The following is a 16,802-nucleotide window of genomic DNA, read 5'->3' on the forward strand; positions in this document are numbered from 1 at the left end:
AGTCACATCCTCACACTAAAAATTGTTCCAGAAACATCAGAATCATTCACTGTATGGACCTCAGCCAGGTTTGCAATCTTTTCCTTGGTTCTTTAGCTCCCCTTCACTATAAGAAAATACAAGTGGCCCATTGTGCCTGTGCTCCACTAATATTACAGCAGTTCAGCTCAGTTCCTCCAAATTCTGCATTATTTTCAAAGCCATAGGATGAAATGCAGCAACTGTTCTGCGCCCCACAGTTTACAGGGCCACACACTTCAGTGGCATGTGGTGTCCAGGGCGACCTGGAGGGGTAGGAGGAGACATGGAACTGGCAGCAGCAAGTAACCTGGCCTCCACCTTTTCCTCTTTCTGCTCCACTCCAATCCTGCCCTTCCCACCCTCTCCCTGCTGCTCAAAGCACTGCAATGCCTTATTAAAGACCTACAACATATCCTTAATCAGGATGCCACACTCCAAAAGGCCCTAGGTGACAGGCCTGTTCTCTCCTACTGACACCTCTCAACCTTATGAGGATTCTCACCAACAGCCACAGTCTATACTTCAGGAACACCAGTCCTGGGACTTTTCCTAGCAACAAAGCCCGCTGCCAGCTTTGTCCACATATCTATTCTGGGGATACCATCACTGGACCTAACCAGGTTAGTCACAGAATCACGGGCATATTCTCATTTTCCTCAACTAACATCATATATGTCATCATATGCCAACAATGCCCAGGTGCTTTGTATATTGGCCACACTTCAAACTCTCCAAGACAGAGTTAATGGACACAAAACAGGCATAAAAACACTCCTGATCCACAAACCAGTCAGCCAACTTTTTAATGGAGTTGGGCCATTCTGTTAATGACTTAAGAATCTGCGTCTTACTGAAGAGGAATTTTCACACTACTTTGGAAAGAGAAGCTGCTGAACTCTCTTTTATATTCAAATTTGACACATTAACATGTGGTTTGAACCGGGATGTAAATCTTGCGGGTCATTATAGGGGCTCTTTTGCACACTTGGCTTAATCTAATTCTTTGACTCCCCTCCACCCCACCCCCAACCCTCTGCTCTCTGATTTGCTCACTTTTAATAATTTTTTTTTTTCTGATTTGTCAACCTTGATTACTATTTTTGGTTCTCTATGCCTTACATATTGAGTCTGTTCTGGTATGGCTATGGGCTGAAGAAGTGGATCTGTTCCACAAAAGCTCACCTAATAAATTATTTTGTTAGTCTTTAAAGTGCTACTTTACTGCTTTTTTGTTTTGATAGTATATAGGCTAGCACGGCTTTCTCTCTGTTAAAAATAATGGTTTGTTTCAGGATCAGCTTCTTGAAGCTATAAAATATCACTCTTGGGTGCTGAGTACAGGACCCAACAAAGTCCGTAAGAGCTGAAGAGACAGTTCCCCTGTGGACTAGGCTTTTAATGACTCATTTTTTGGTCTGAATATCCTCGGGCAGCTTTCAGAAAGTCAAGTAAGATGCCAAGCCTACATAATCACAGCTCTCACTGACATAAGCGATACATTCCATTTCTAATTTGTTAACTGCCATCATTTTCCAAGTCAGTCAGTAGTAACTAATATATGAATTCTGTCCAGCTGCACCTCCGCCTTTCCATACAAAGGTACCATATTTTTAGTTCAGTAGAGCTGTGGCCTTGAAACTTTTTCATAAGGAGAACATCATTTTACAGTGGAATTACTGACCATTCCATTTGCAATCTCCTAACGACTCTGAAGCATCTACAGTACTTGCTTATGCAGAAGAATAGTAAAACAATGCTGTTCTGATAGTTTTAAAACCTACTTCATAGGTGCAAATGAGGAGAGCATGCTAGCATGAGTTGAGTTTGAACCTCGGCTCCCCATCCTTTCTGGATCTGGGTTCCAGTTGCTAGCACAAACCACGCTTCTACTGGATGTGTGCAAGCGACAAAGCAGTCTTTGCCCATGAAAGCTTATGCTCCAAAATATCTGTTAGTCTATAAGGTGCCACAGGACTTCGTGTTGTTTTTGGAGATACAGACTAACACAGCTACCCCTCTGATACTCCAATGGACGTGTTCCTTTTCCAGGCAGCAGAACCTACCAAGAATGTCTAAGTTACTAGGATAGATTCCTTTCAACTGAGAAACTTTTTGAAGTCCAGAGAGCTGGGCATACCATGTCCACAGGTGGACCCAGACAGGAGTTGCGGAAAGAATTAAGTCTTTTGTGGGTAATAGCCAAATAAAAAATAAATGGAGTAAAGGGAGAAAAAAGATGATTTAAACAAGCTGAAGATCAATCTACTTAGAACTGCTAATGACGCTCTAATAAATAGCTGGGGCGGTTGCATAAAAACAAAGTTTACTTGCACAGAGTTGATATTCTCAGAGGGGTAGCTGTATTAGTCTGTAGCTTCACAAACAAGCAATCCTGTAACACCTAAAAGACTAACAAGTTTATTAGGTAATGAGCTTTCATGGGTAATACACACTTCCTCAGATCTTACCCACAAAAGCTCATTAGCTAATACATCTGTTAGTCTTTAAGGTGAAACAGGACAGCTTGTTATCTTCACAGAGTTGGTTAACTTTGTGCTACCCCCTTGTGCTCTGCCATACGCGTTGGCTGAACAGACACTGCTACCAAAGCGCTCTGATCAGAAGCACAGGGACTTAGATATATGTACAGTGGAGTACCCATAGGGACCCTACTTAAAGAAGAAGTGGAAAATATTGTATTGTACAGCATATCAGTTTGTAATACTAACCAAAAATGACTCAGAGTTCTTAAGGAATTACTCACTTTAAATAACTCCATATACATTGATTAGCAGATTTCAGAAACCAAAGAATAATTATAAGGGAACACATTCTCTCTTTAGGATTTTCATTGTATCCTACCACATACAGCTCTTCAGCAGTTCACTTTAAAATTTCTCAGGTTAGGACTGGTAGAATAACCCATAATCTGCTTTCTTAGATCACACTTCATTTTATGGCCCAGTAATAAACAATTTGCAATCACAATCAGTATCTTATGGTATAAAATAGTATTCCTCCCTAACTTCTGTATGAAGATTTGCAATAACTGTTGCTCATCATACAAAGCATTTGCTAATAATTTTTTTCTCCATTGGTAAACACGCTCTTGGAATGCAGTACTTGTTAATACCATAGTACATTACATATATGATCTGACAGTTAACTACTGTAATATATAAAAATAAAAACACCTAAAGAGAGAAGCAAGGGACAACTTACCTGGTTCCTATCACGTGCGTTTGTGTACCTGATCTTCTGGATGAAGTAAAATATTAACCACGCTGAAGAAATTATCATTAGAACAATGAATGATATTGACACAAAGACCAGAGAGCCACGACTAAAATTCTTTGGAGGAACACGGGGTCCAACTGCTATTGCCAAGTGGACAGAGATGTTCTTTTCCAAGTAATTTAGGATCTCCTTTACTTTGGACTCCGTAATCATGACAGCAACAATGTCCCCAGTTCCTGCGAAAGACAGATAAAAGTCCATATTCTTTACATCTAAAATTAACATGACACACTGTTCATACCAAAGAACTGAAAGGATTCATTTATGTCTACACTAAAGCATAAAGATGATTTTAAGGCGATTTTACAATACGACTGTCTTCACAGCAAATACCATTAGGTCAATTTTAACAAGTGCTCAGGTCAATATTCTTGCACCAACCGTTTCATGCAGTGTAATGCCAAGTTCAAATTTAAAAAGTCAGCTTAATGCTAAAGTGGAAACAGCGTTTCTTTAAATCAGTTTTATTGGCCCTCCAGAGGCATCCCACAATGCCCAAAATGTGTATGTTCTATTCCAGGGGTCGGCAACCTGTAGCTCTTTAAGGAGCCACTTGCAGCTCCGATCACTGCCACCACTGACTCCTATTGTGTCTGCAGATGCTGCTGCTGCTTCTTAAAACACAGCTTGCAATTAAAACTGGATTTAGCTTCTTTCGTTTAAGTGGTGGCAGCGCCGCAAGCAGAGTCAATGGTGGCAGGGAGCCCTAGAAGAGGAAGCTGGTGGTGCTCCAGTCTGGGTTTGCTGGCTGCTGGGGTGGTGTGCTCTATACCTGAAGCACAGCTGCTGTCGGTGCTTCCCTGAGGAGAGCCACTCCGCTCTCTGCGCCACTGCCCCATGCAGCAGCCAGCGAGGAAAAAAGGATCTGCCCTCAATAGGAGCTCTTTCCTGAGCAAGGCACATAATCAGAGGTTCTGCTGGTTGATGTCTTAACTTTGGAATTGATCCTTCATCCCTTCAGAGGCTGTGAGACGCTTTCGTGTGTTTGGATATGTGACTGATGCTGACTCTAGAACGCTGGCACTGTGTGAGACTCAGGGAGAGGAAGCCAGCTGGGGGAACTCTAAGACTGCAGAAGAGCTGGCAGGAGAGGTGACTGAGCCTGCCCTGCCAGAGCTGTGCTGAGAAGGAGGTGGGGGCAGCAGCTGGGGGAGGTGGCAGCTGTGGAGGAGCAGCAGGCAGAGCTGGTTGTCTCAGCCAGGTAAATCCTGGGAATATTGGGAGCTGTGTTTGGGGCTGATAGGGTGATGCATTTGGAGCTGAAATGGCTTAAGTCTGGAGGGAGGGATAGTTTGCAAGACAGTTTGCAGGATAGTGAGGGGTAGAGCTTGGGATAGGAGGGCAGATTTGGGGGCTGGAGTGAGTAAAGCCTGGAGATGGGGGTAACAACTGTTTCACTGGTACACATTTTTGTGGCTGTTCTTAAAACAGGGGTAACAAAAAATATGGTTTGACATTATTTATTAAGGACCATCTCATATTCATATGCATTGCAGCTCTTGAAGGATTAATTTTTTAAGTGAATTTTAAAAATGGCTCTTCTCACTATTTCAGTTACAGACCTGTTTTATCTGCTGGGTGAACTGCCCACTTTCCAGGTGCGCAGGAAGTCGGAAACAGGAAGCCCAGCAATTTGAATTAGTTTCTTTATGATCAAAGTGGTGTTCAACATCTAGCCATGAAAGACAGTCCAAACATAGCGCTATTAGGAGAGCCAGGATCTCATTTCAGCTGGCAGATTAGCCCCTACCCCACCAGACCACGTGGCAAATTGGCTGTGGGGACCAGACAGTGGCATGTCCTGCCCTGTGCAGGGTGAAGGCTTCTTCCCTGCACAGGACTTAGAAGGAGAGGCTGAGAAACTCCTTTTTTGTTTCATATTTGCATGAAGCAGCCCCTCCCCCACCACAGGTGGTATGCAGCTTGCAGGCTAGATCCCACCCCACCACACTATATGTCAGCTGTGCAGCATGGACCATGTTTCCAGAAAGCAGCATGTCCTGGCCTGTGTGGGGTGAAGACTTCTGTGCTTTGCATTTTTGGGGGGGGGGGGGGGAGCGAGAGAAGCACTGGCTCCCACAGTAGCAAACATTTTCGGGGCTGTTTGTGCCCTCCCACCCCACCTAGGCACTCAACTGATAGAAAAATGTCAACAGGTTTGAGGAGGCTGGCCCGCCAGAGGTCAGCATGAGTTTTCTGGGCTGCCCTCCTACCTAAGAAATCCACTGACTGAACCACGTCAATAAGTCCCTCAGCTGGCCCCTGCCAGTTGAGTTTTGTTGGGGGCTGGCCCTCGGGCCCTGCTCCCATACTCTCTCTTCCCAAAGCAGGTGGCTCAGGGGGAGCCACAGTCTCTTCAGGGGCCTGCTTGCCATATTTTCACCAAGGGAAAACTAGCTGAGGGACCTGTTCACATGGCACAGTCAAGCTGGTTGATCTTTTTTCCAAGGTTACTGTTGTTCTTTCCCTGAGATTCCCTATGTTTCCTTCTTTCCTGCTTTGCTTAAGAATTATACAAAATCTTTCCTAAGTTGCACGGGCATCATGGGTACATGTGTTAGTAAGCTTGGTGCTCCCTAGGGTTATTTTTTAAACATCACTGTTTTTCTTTCCCCTAGGATTAGTTGAGTGACCTGTTGACATGGCCCAGTCAGCTGGATGCTCCCAGAGCACATTTAGAAGGGTGCTTCAGCTTCTGAACACAAGCACCTGTGTGGCTTTCTTTCCCTGGGGAATTCTCTACTTTTCTTCTTTGTGAATAATATTAAGTCTCTCTCTATTCACATAGATCCAGATTCCTTCACTCTGTGCTCACCAGGGGAAAGCTAGTTGAGTAAACTGTTGACATGGTTTAATCAGCTGGGTGCTCTCAGGACACATTTGGTTATAAGGTATGTAATGCAAATGACTCCATTTCTTGCTTTGTGGAAAGACTTTTGAAAAATGTTCATTTGTTTTCAATAGGAGGGGGAATAAGGACAATGTGGGAAGATGCCATCACACACCCACAACCACTTACAGAGTATTTTTGCCCCATAAGCCCCCAGCAAAACAAAAAAACCCCCAAAAACTATAGGGCTAAGGAAACTGTGGGATTGGCTGCTGCAACAGACAAACTTTGGCAACTTAGTGGGGAGGTGGGGAAACAATTTCGACCTTATAAAACCCAGGGTTACAAAGTCAACTTTAATACATTCAACTTTATTTCATAGTGTAGACATAGCCTTAGTGTTCCTCAACAACTTGTGGCTATTTAGCACTCCCAGCTTGCATTGCAGACAAAGAGTGCTGACTTGCAGATTCAGATACGACATATTTGAACGTTACCGATTAACCAATTGTCATGAGTGCTCTTTTCTGACACTGGTGTACATACTGGATTAGTGTAAAAAAAGTGCATTTCTGATCCTTGTAGATCCTGCAAACTTGAACCACAAGACTAGAGCAGATTTATTTTCTGGAACTTATACTATTGCACAGAAATCCACAGAAATTGTTGCTTCTAAAGAAAATAAATAGCATTTATTAGGGCTTTTGGATTTTGTTTTACAACTTCATAGATTAGTCCATGTAAAGTGCAGGATTTTTTAAAGAATATTTCACCTCCTAAGAAGCCAAGTTATTAAGGGAGAAAAAGTCACTCAGTTCTCTCTCAAAGGAGGTATCAAAATGTCAAGTGGTAGCAGTTTTTCTTCAGAAGGAGGGGGAGGAGAAAGGGGTGTGTGATAAAATATCTGAAGAGGGCAGAGGTATTTACTAAGTACATGCAATTAACTACCATGTTGTAAAAATTAAAAATCTGAGTAACAGAATGCAGTAAACTCCCTCTGCAGTGTCAATGAAATTGATAAAGTTTCCAAGCTCCCAGCTCAAATAAGCAACAACATTCCGCAAAGAACTTTAATTAATCTTGATATGAAGCAGATGATTTGTTACTTCATGGGAAAATCTTTAGTGGACTACCGTAGTCATCAAAAGACAAAGGTCAGGAAGCTGTGAACTTCAATTTGAGGTCATACTTAATAAACTGAAACTGTGTATTTTCATAGTTTAAGTGAAGTTATTCAGCCAACCACAATTCTGCCCCGTATCTTCATTTACAGAAGAACCAAAAGCTAAGAATTTTCTCTATGCAAGTGAAAAATGCTATTGCAATAGCTAATATGCAAATTCTACCTCATCTGGCTACAAATGAAAGTACTGGCTCCAATCTTTTCCCAGAATACCCATTGCTTATTTGTGAAGATCTCTGGAAACCTGGAGGTGAACGAGCAAGTTGCTACAATCCATTGGGAGCAGTGTCACTGAGTATTTCTAGACCAGGAAAAATAGAATGAAGAAGAGACAGAAAAATCAAGACTACCCATACCCATCAGCTGCCTTATATCTTTCCCATGTTACAGCAACAAGACAAAGCTAGAAAAGTCAGCCATGATCTTTCAAAATGGTGAAACATTTTGGTGTGTGCATAACAGGGACCTTGAGAAGATGGGTCGAGAATCTTCAAGACCAATGGATTATTCATGGGGTGGTCCATCTGAAGGAGTAGCTAATAAAGGACAAGCCTTCAATGGTCTTGACTGCATTGAGATACGGAGTCCCTCTTCTGTGTCCTCCTCTACAGATAGTTTTGGGGTCACTGACTAATCTAGCAAATTTAATACAGTGAGCCTTCTTTTGACAGCTGAAGAATTAGTGATGACAGATTGCCTTAGAGGTATACAGAGTTGAGCAGCAGCAACTGTAAAGATTGCAGGGTTCCCCTAAAACGTCTGACTCCCTTGGTGACCCTAAATGAGCAGCAGCAAGAGGAAAAAGAGAGCTATGGAAGTAGTGAGGTAACAAAAGCAAGCTTCTAGCCAGGTCACTCTGGAAAAACAGAAAGCAAGAAATAAGTCTGGATAGAGAGTGAAGGAAAGAATAAATGCCATGATTCAGCCAAAAGCAGAGTACGGAATGCAGGGCCTGACAGCTGTACAATCAGAGCTGCTGGCTCAGATTAGATAAAGCCCCGAGATGTGCTGGAAGCATAAAAGCTGGAAACAGAGCTCGTGTAGAAAGAAGAAAGCTCAGCAGAAAAGGTTTGTAGGGGAGGTCAGACTAAGTAAATTAGAAGGCTCGAAACTGCCCTCCTCCAACAATCGAGAAAGCTGGATAAAAGATGGAGGAGGCAGTGGGGGACAGGGGATTAAGCGGGAAGACTGAGGCACAGCATGAGGGAAAGAGGCTTACATGTCAAGAGCCCAGAGATAGAGAGGATACATATCTCAGATGGAGAAACTTGTTTTTCTAAACAGCTTCTCTTCATCCAATGTCTGTCTCCCCATTTTTTGCTGTAGAAAAGTAGGGAAACAGTTCTCCATTCCCCAGAAGAATTTTAATGAAACAAATAATGAAGATAAAATAAAGGGTTAGGCATATATGTTGCATTCGAACTCATTGCCTTTATGTTACATCCCAGTCCTCAAACTTTTAACTTCCAAAAATTTTTGATATCTAGCACCAGCGTTCCCAGTAAGCTGAGCACTTGTGTGGCCACCCATGACAAATTCAAATGCCACCCAGCTGATTAGCAGAGCCCTCACAGCCAGCACAAAGCTTATTCTGCAAATGGATAACAGAAAAAGGCCCCCCCCTTTTTCTTTTTAAACACCCATGATGCTGATGGTTCTTCAAACCACATCCACTGCTTTTAACCTTTCATCTGCATGATTCTTTTCTCCTCTGTGAAAATAACTCCAACATATTAACTGCAACATCTCACTCCTAGGTTTATATACTCCTACCTCTCTTCACAGATAAGCAAATAAAATAATTGGTTCTGTTAGCAGTGACAGGTCCCTGTGGGCAGGTGTACTTCCCTCACTAGTCCACGTACTTCAAGGATCTGTGCATCACATCTTTTCTGAGGACACTGCTGCTTCTGTCTCATGTGGCTGAAGGTGGCTATAAGCTTATATGATATATGCAACAATTTCACTCCATTCTTACCTTTTAGTGATATCTAGATCCCAGAGGAACAGACTGTTAAGTCACCTCTGATTAACTGGTTTCAAGGCATCACCTACAGGCAAAACCATTTACGTTTCCTCTGGCTTCACTAACCTTTTCTGAGAAGATCCCATCATTGCAGCTTCACTGGGGTAGCAGTGATCCTAGTAACATTATGCACAAGGCTCCAGATTACTGACATTTTAACCAACTTTTTTTTTTCATATGTGTCATGTTAGTAACACTAGAAAAGGCTATGGTAGACAGCCTTGGAAAGAAGTTAGAACACTCTGAAAGGGACTTATCTCGTAAGAGCAGATTATCTGCCTATCAGCGGAAGAGGCAAGCATGGGCTGAGGCAAACATTAGTTGTATTTTTGTAGATACGCCTTCACAAGAAAATTTAAATTAAAAAGATACTTTCTAGGGTTAGGTTTTTCCTGCATTTGCCCAGAATACTAATATCCTTTCAAAGGGGAGATCTATATAAATGCTCTTTTATAGGATACATTTGGTTATAATAAAGTTAACATCAGTATCAACTTGGGGTCGGGGAAAGCGGGTAGAGGTAGGACAAGGCTGAGATACTTGAGAAGATTACCAACATCACATACTTTGAGACCACAGGTTGAACCTCTAGTCCGGCACCATCTAGTCTAGGAAAAATCCATAATACCGTTTGATTTTAGTTAGCTGGACGACCACTTATCATGGGTGTGGCCAAGTTTTCCATAGTCCCATAAAGTTTCTTTATAGCCACCAGCCTAGGCTCTCAGTGTTTTGTGCTGTTATATAGCTGTCATCCACCCTTAAATGTCTTCTAAAGAACCCAGTAAGCAACTGTAGTGTTGGTAATGCTGCTAGATAATATTGACTTCCCATGATCCAGCACATTCTCTCATTTGGCATCGGTGGCATCCCAAGCGTGCTGGACTAGAGAGATTCAACCTGTGGTGCATAGGTCTAAGGGAGGGTACCCATTTAGATCAGCTTTTGTGCCCTTTAAAAGAAAGCAAATATACTGTGCATTTTTTTAAAAAAATGTATTAATAAATCTTGTTTAAATACAACCCACATGGTTTTACTTCAAGCAGAACATTCTGAAGAGGAAATATCCTATACTTCCATTAAAGCGTAGAATAAATTTGGAGCCTACCACGTTCAGTATTTTCAAGCAAAAGCACACAGACCAATGGACTTCATTGCACAGGGCACATTTTCAAGACTGCAGTTCTCAGAACATGTAAGAAATACAAATTAACCACAGGCATCTGCATTTCAGAGGCTCATGAGCTCATAGGCTTATATATAACATTCAGTATGTGAAATAACTACACAAAGACAAAAGGCTCACCTACACTACAAGCAAGAAATCACACCTACAGGATGCCTATCAAGTATTCTTTAAACTACAATATTCACTAGAAGTGAGGAAGCAGACTGACAGAGCCAGGCAGGTACCCAAAAGCCACCTACCACAGGGCAGACCCAACAAAGAAATCAACAGAATGACAGTGACCATTGCTGACAGCTTACAGCTGAAACCTCTCCAACACATCAAGGACATACAGGCTATCCCAGGTGTCAATCCTCTTCTCACCAACCTTAGCAGGCAAGTCAGTCCTCACTTATGGATAACCCCTCCCTGCAACCTGAAACAAATACATATCACACAACAGAAACACTAACCCAGGAACCAATCTCTACAACAAACCCACTGCCAACTCTGTCCACGTCTACCCTACTGACATCACCATAGGACCCAAACACATCAGCCATACTGGCAGGGGCTCATTCACCTGCACATCTACTAATGTGATACATATCATCTTGTGCCAGCAATGCCCCTCTGCCACTGTGCACTGGACAAACAGGACTGTCTCTACTCAAAAGGGTAGTAGTAGTAGGCATCCTTCAGTCTGCATAGACTATGGATCGCGCCCTTTAAAGTTTCAATTGAGGACTTCATTTACAGCATCTATTGTGACTATGAAGACCCACACAAGAGTGACAGTCCTTGCTGCATCTCTTGCAGATGTGGTGGGTGTCTGGCAAGTCCTTATTGTGCGCTCACTTCTCCTCTGCTAGCTGTCTGATCTTCACCTCGCCCTTCTGAAGGCCCTTGTGTAACCCCTGCCTCCATCTGCTGCGGTTGTCTGCTAGTTCTTCCCAGTTGTCCAGCTCGATGTCTACCTCTCTGAGGTCTCTCTTGCAGACATCTTTGTAGCGCAACTGGGGGCATCTGGGAGGTCTTTCACCACAGGCTAACTCACCATACAGGATGTCTTTTGGAATCCTTCCATCACTCATCCTGTGGATGTGGCCAAGCCAGCGGAGTCGACACTGCCTGAGGAGGGCGTGCATAGTTGGGATTCCAGCTTGCTTGAGGGCGGCGGCGGTCACTCTGTCCTTCCATGATATTCCAAGGATGCGCCTGAGGCAGCGCAAGTGGAAGACGTTCAGCCTCTTTTCCTGGCGGGCATACAGGGTCCAAGTCTCGCTGCCATAAAGGAGGGTGCTGAGGATGCAGGCTCTGTAGACTTGCATTTTGGTGTGAGTGTGCAGCTTGTTGTTATTCCACACTCTCTTGCTGAGTCTGGACAGAGTTGTGGCCGCTTTTCCGATCCTCCTATTTAGCTCAGTGTCCAATGTCCGGGTGTCAGTGATGGTGGACGCGAGGTAAACGAACTCGTGGACGACCTCTAATGTATAGTTGTCAATGCTGATTGATGGGGATTCAGCAACATCCTGACCAAGTACGTTTGTCTTCTTTAGGCTGATGGTAAGCCCAAAGTCCTTGCACGCTTTGGAGAACTGATCCAGCAGTTTTTGAAGCTGGTCTTCTGTGTGAGACGCTACAGCAGCATCGTCTGTGAACAGCATGTCTCTGATGAGGACTTCCTGCACCTTAGACTTAGCTTTCAGCCTTGCAAGGTTAAACAGTTTCCCATCAGATCTTGTGTGCAGGAAGATGCCCTCTGTTGAAGATCCAAAGGCATGCTTCAGGAGGAGTGTGAAGAAGATCCCGAACAATGTCGGAGCAAGCACGCATCCTTGTTTGACGCCGCTCCTGATTCTGAAAGCATCCAATAATGCGCCATCATATTGGATGGTTCCTCTCATGTCTTTGTGGAACGACTGGATCATCTTGAGTAACCGTGGAGGACAACCTATCTTGTGTAGCAGTTTGAACAGACCAACCCTGCTGACCAAGTCAAAGGCCTTGGTCAGGTCGATGAAGGCTATGTAGAGTGGCTCTCTCTGCTCCCTGCACTTCTCCTGCAGCTGCCTTAGAGAGAAGACCATGTCAACGGTAGACCTCTCTGCGCGGAATCCCCGCTGCGATTTGGGGTACACCCTCTCAGCAATCTTCTGGAGTAGATGGACAAAAATCAGACATCAAGAACAGAAACGTTCAAAAAAACAGAAGAGCACTTCAGTCTCCCTGGACACACTTAAGAAAGTATCCATACTTAAGCAAAAAGCCCCATAAACAGCCTGCAGTATCAAACTGCTGCACAGGAATTCGTAAGCAAACTTGACACCATCTGAATGGGTCTGAATAGGGACTGGAAATGGCTAATTCATTACAAAAAGTATTTTCCACCTTTAGGTATTCTCAGCTTCTCAGCTGTGGCTTAGGCCACGTCCATCCTGACTTTATTAGGCTCATTAGCACTATATTCCATATAGTAATGCAACACTCCCATTCTTGTATGGATAGTTAAATCCCTGCCATACTGGAGCTTCCACTTCATACACCTGACAACACAAGCTGCAGTCCACCAAAGCTTATGCCCTAATAAATCTGTTAGTCTTTGAAGTCCAATAGGACTCCTTGTTTTTGCTGAAATGGACAAACAACTACCTCTCTGAAAGCAAAATTCAGTTTGTAGTCTAGGCAGGATCATGACCATGTTCCACAACCAGGCAAAAACTTTGGAAATGTAAAGAACTCCCATAACAGTGATTTGCAATATGAAAACTTCTCACCTAAACATAGAGTATATCTACACTAGCCCCCACGTCAAAAGGGGAATGCTAATGAGACACTTTGGGATATGCTAATGAGGCACTGCATATTCATTGCAGTGCCACATTAGCATATCCTGAAGTGTCTAATTAGTATCCACCTTTCGAAAGGGGGGGCTAGTGTAGACATAGCCAAAAGGAACCTATTTGCTCTTTCTAATAGTGATACAAAGCTATTTGACAACTAAAAGTCAGCAATATTGATGCTAAAGCTTGAATTCTTGACTGGTCTACCAAGGACAACGTAGAAACATAGGACCAGGATGCAACCAGGCTCCCTCAGCTGTATTAGGGTAAACGGAACCTTTCCTTAAGGAATACCATTTGCAATATTCAATTATATTAAAAAAAACATTTAAAAGTAAGCAAATATTGCAGTTAGAATGAAAAAGGAAAACTTTAAACATTTTAGCAAGAACAGGCATTGGACAGAATGATGAAAATCTGCCTACAGACTTCACTATCTTGGGACTTAAAGTTCACAACTGCACAGCCAATGTTTGCACTTTCTTAAAGAAGAAAAAAAAAAACAGGAAGAGATTAATTCTGAAGAACACAAATCCAGAAAGTGCATGAAGCTTTCCAAAGAGCGACACTGGGAAATCACCTTCAAAGTAAGCTACAGAAATTGTGTTGTGCGCCAGTTTGGCAAGGCATTTTCACATTATCTGCAGATTTGTTAGCCTTAAAACAGAACATTCTTCCCAACAGAACACCTCGTGTATTTTTTTAAGCTTCAAGCTTTCAATACAGAGGTTATCAAGACTGGCAAGCGACAAGACTAATGTCTTGTGAAAAGGATAACTGATTATTAAACCAGAAGACCACACATTTTTGGCTGTCCTGTTAGACCAGTTTAGAATTCCACTGTTGGCATCTGCATTGTTTAATAGTTACAGAATTGCTCCCTTCTGACACTCAAACAAAGTGGATTTTTACTTATGAGACTGAGCATGAAAGAAGTCTTTATATTTAAGCCATCCTTTTCATTCTCCCTCAAGAAAGGGCTTGCTTATCCCACAAGTCCAGTTCATATAGATTTAGATGTGCCAGCTTACTCTGAGCATGATTCTCATCATGGGCTTCTAAGTGCTTGTCTTTCTCCACTTCATTCACAGCTTTGGACAATGAATAAAGGTGTAACACTGTACCTCATCCAAAAAAACAGGCTTTAACTCTCAAAGATACAGTTAATGGCAATGAGCTGTGTGCTATATCCCTAAAACATTTCAGAAGCCTCTTCGATGCTTCAAATGTAGTTCATACTCCAGTAAGAGTTTATTAAATGTATCTGTTAAATAACACCACAAACCTATTATGTAATCATAAACATGTCCAGTTTTTCTACTGGCCTCTGGGAGCCACTGAATCTCTGCCTCTTATCTCCATCTGTATATTAGGAATTGTACCACTTCTCCCAGTTCTGTAGGGTTATCAGGAAGATAAATCCATGGTGTGCTGAGCTCAGAAAAGATCAGTAGCACAGAAAAAAAATAAAAAACTATGACAGCTTGAATTTTGTTTAAATGGCAAATATATCTTCTCTTTTTCCATTGCCTCTTGACTATTGCCTTATATTTAGATTCAAACAGATGTGACCAATCATTTTCTTTGTACTGTGCATCCTCCCTCTAGGTCAGGGATCTCAAATTCAGTGTACTTTAAGGCCACTGGCAGTCCACAAATCCTCCTACCATGCTAGCAGACATCCACCCTGGCAAGACAGCGGGTGAGGTAGAGGTACATCCCCACTCCCCTTCCCTGTGTCTCCAGCCCTGCTGCCAGACTGCACACTCCCCCCCGCCCTGCCACCATTCCCCAACCCCACCTGCTGCCCACAGGTGATTTAAAACCCCCACAGGCCCCACTGCCATCACTGTAGGACTAGTGTGGTTTTCTGGCTAGTTCTGTTTCACTGCCAGCACATCCCAGTGACCCAGGGGAGGGATGTGCCAAGCAGTGAAGAAAAGCCACCAGGCTGGGTAAGGGCAGCAGAGCAGAGACTGCTACATAAATCCACTCCCTGCAGTTCTCACTGCTGCGGGTAAGTGCAAGAGGGCAAGCTACCCCTTCTGCTGCTGTGCCAGGTTCTCTTCCCCCACCCACATTACTCCCAAGGCTGTGTCCCATGGAAGATGGAAGGAATGAAGTGGGGTTGGGGGGGGAAGAGGTGAGGTGGTGCAGAGCAGGGCATGTGTTTGGGGGAAAGGTACAGGCACATTCACCTAGGCCTCAGGGACTCAAGTGCCAGAAGTGGCACGTGGTCTGGACTGTCAAACTGCTTAGGCTGTAAAAGGCCTGTGGGCCATGAGTTTGAGACCCCTGCTACCTTCTGGAATAACATTTACAATGTATGCTCCCACAGAAAACCTTGTAGTTACTTCAAGTAAGATTAAGTGATGGAAATTTTATTAAAAAGAAAAACATTTCAGCCTTGTAATTCTTTTCACCAAAGCAAAACAAATCTGGAGAAACGGGTATAAAGCAGCTGAAGACTGAAATGCATCCACAGACACTTGATGTAGTAGTTTCTCCCTCCCTCCCACTGATGCTCCTATCTACTTCACCTTGCAAGGCTGGAAGCAAAAGGAAAACTGACTTCATCTTGACTCTGCTGCAGCATGCACCTTTGACTGCTCTCTTTTCCTGAAACATATGATCTGTTAACATCTGACTTTCAGGTGATGTATTCATTGTCTGAGTGATACATTCACTCTTCTTTTTGAGAGCTACTTTATGTCAGGCAGATTGCTTTTACAATGATTGAGCTCTCTGCCTGAGAAGAACATACAAATTTAAAACTCAGAGTACCCTAAAAAATGTCAGATGGAGAAGAGTTCTTAAAGGAAGTATTTCTTTACCTACCTGTCGCCTAAACTGCTTTTGTTTGGGAATTCTGTAGCTCTGGTGACATACTCCCTGGGATCTCCTGTTTATATGAAAGCAATTAAAGCTGTTTTGGCAGTGTTTGTATGTCTATTTCCTCCAGTCTCACTAACATCTCTATAAATATTTCAAGCAGGGTCTGAATGACAGGTCTAGTTGCCTCCAGAGTAAAAAGGGACTCAAACTCAGGTGTGGATCAGAAGGAACTGCACTCAGGAGACAAAGAAAGTAAAAGAAAAGTTTCACATGATCATGTCAGGTAATCATGAAGCTCTCAATCAGTCATGCCCATATACTGAATTGAAAGCTTGCATCTAAGCATTTAAGCTTAGCTGGCTGTCATACTGTAAACAATTTTTTTTTTGCATTGTAGCAGACCAGTATTGTATCCAGTGAATTAATATGGCTACTGTGACAAAAGGGTAAGTTAAAGGAACACTTTCCATTTCTTAACTAAACCAACTGACAAAAGGGTAATTTAACAAATGGTTCAGGACCTCTTTTTTGCAAGTTTATTTACAAGCAAGATATGAGCCAAAACGAGTAAGCAGCTAGTTGGCCTCGGAAAAAGCAGC

General features: G+C 43.0%; 1 protein-coding gene across 4 annotated transcripts in view; it reads right to left on the reverse strand.

Moving 5' to 3' along the window:
• Positions 1–16,802, reverse strand: part of RNF130 (ring finger protein 130) — a 104,209-nt gene that overhangs the window by 59,801 nt on the left and 27,606 nt on the right. For all 4 annotated transcript variants that reach the window (XR_012647680.1, XR_012647679.1, XM_075010182.1 and 1 more), the window contains exon 3: positions 3,244–3,494. Coding sequence is in view for 2 of the 4 variants with exons in the window: in XM_075010182.1 (XP_074866283.1) it covers positions 3,244–3,494 (251 nt within the window). In the remaining 2 variants the exon portion in view is untranslated. The remainder of the gene's footprint in view (positions 1–3,243; positions 3,495–16,802) is intronic.

This window comes from Carettochelys insculpta, chromosome 15, assembly GCF_033958435.1.
Source record: "Carettochelys insculpta isolate YL-2023 chromosome 15, ASM3395843v1, whole genome shotgun sequence".
In the NCBI taxonomy this organism is placed as follows: Eukaryota; Metazoa; Chordata; order Testudines; family Carettochelyidae; genus Carettochelys; species Carettochelys insculpta.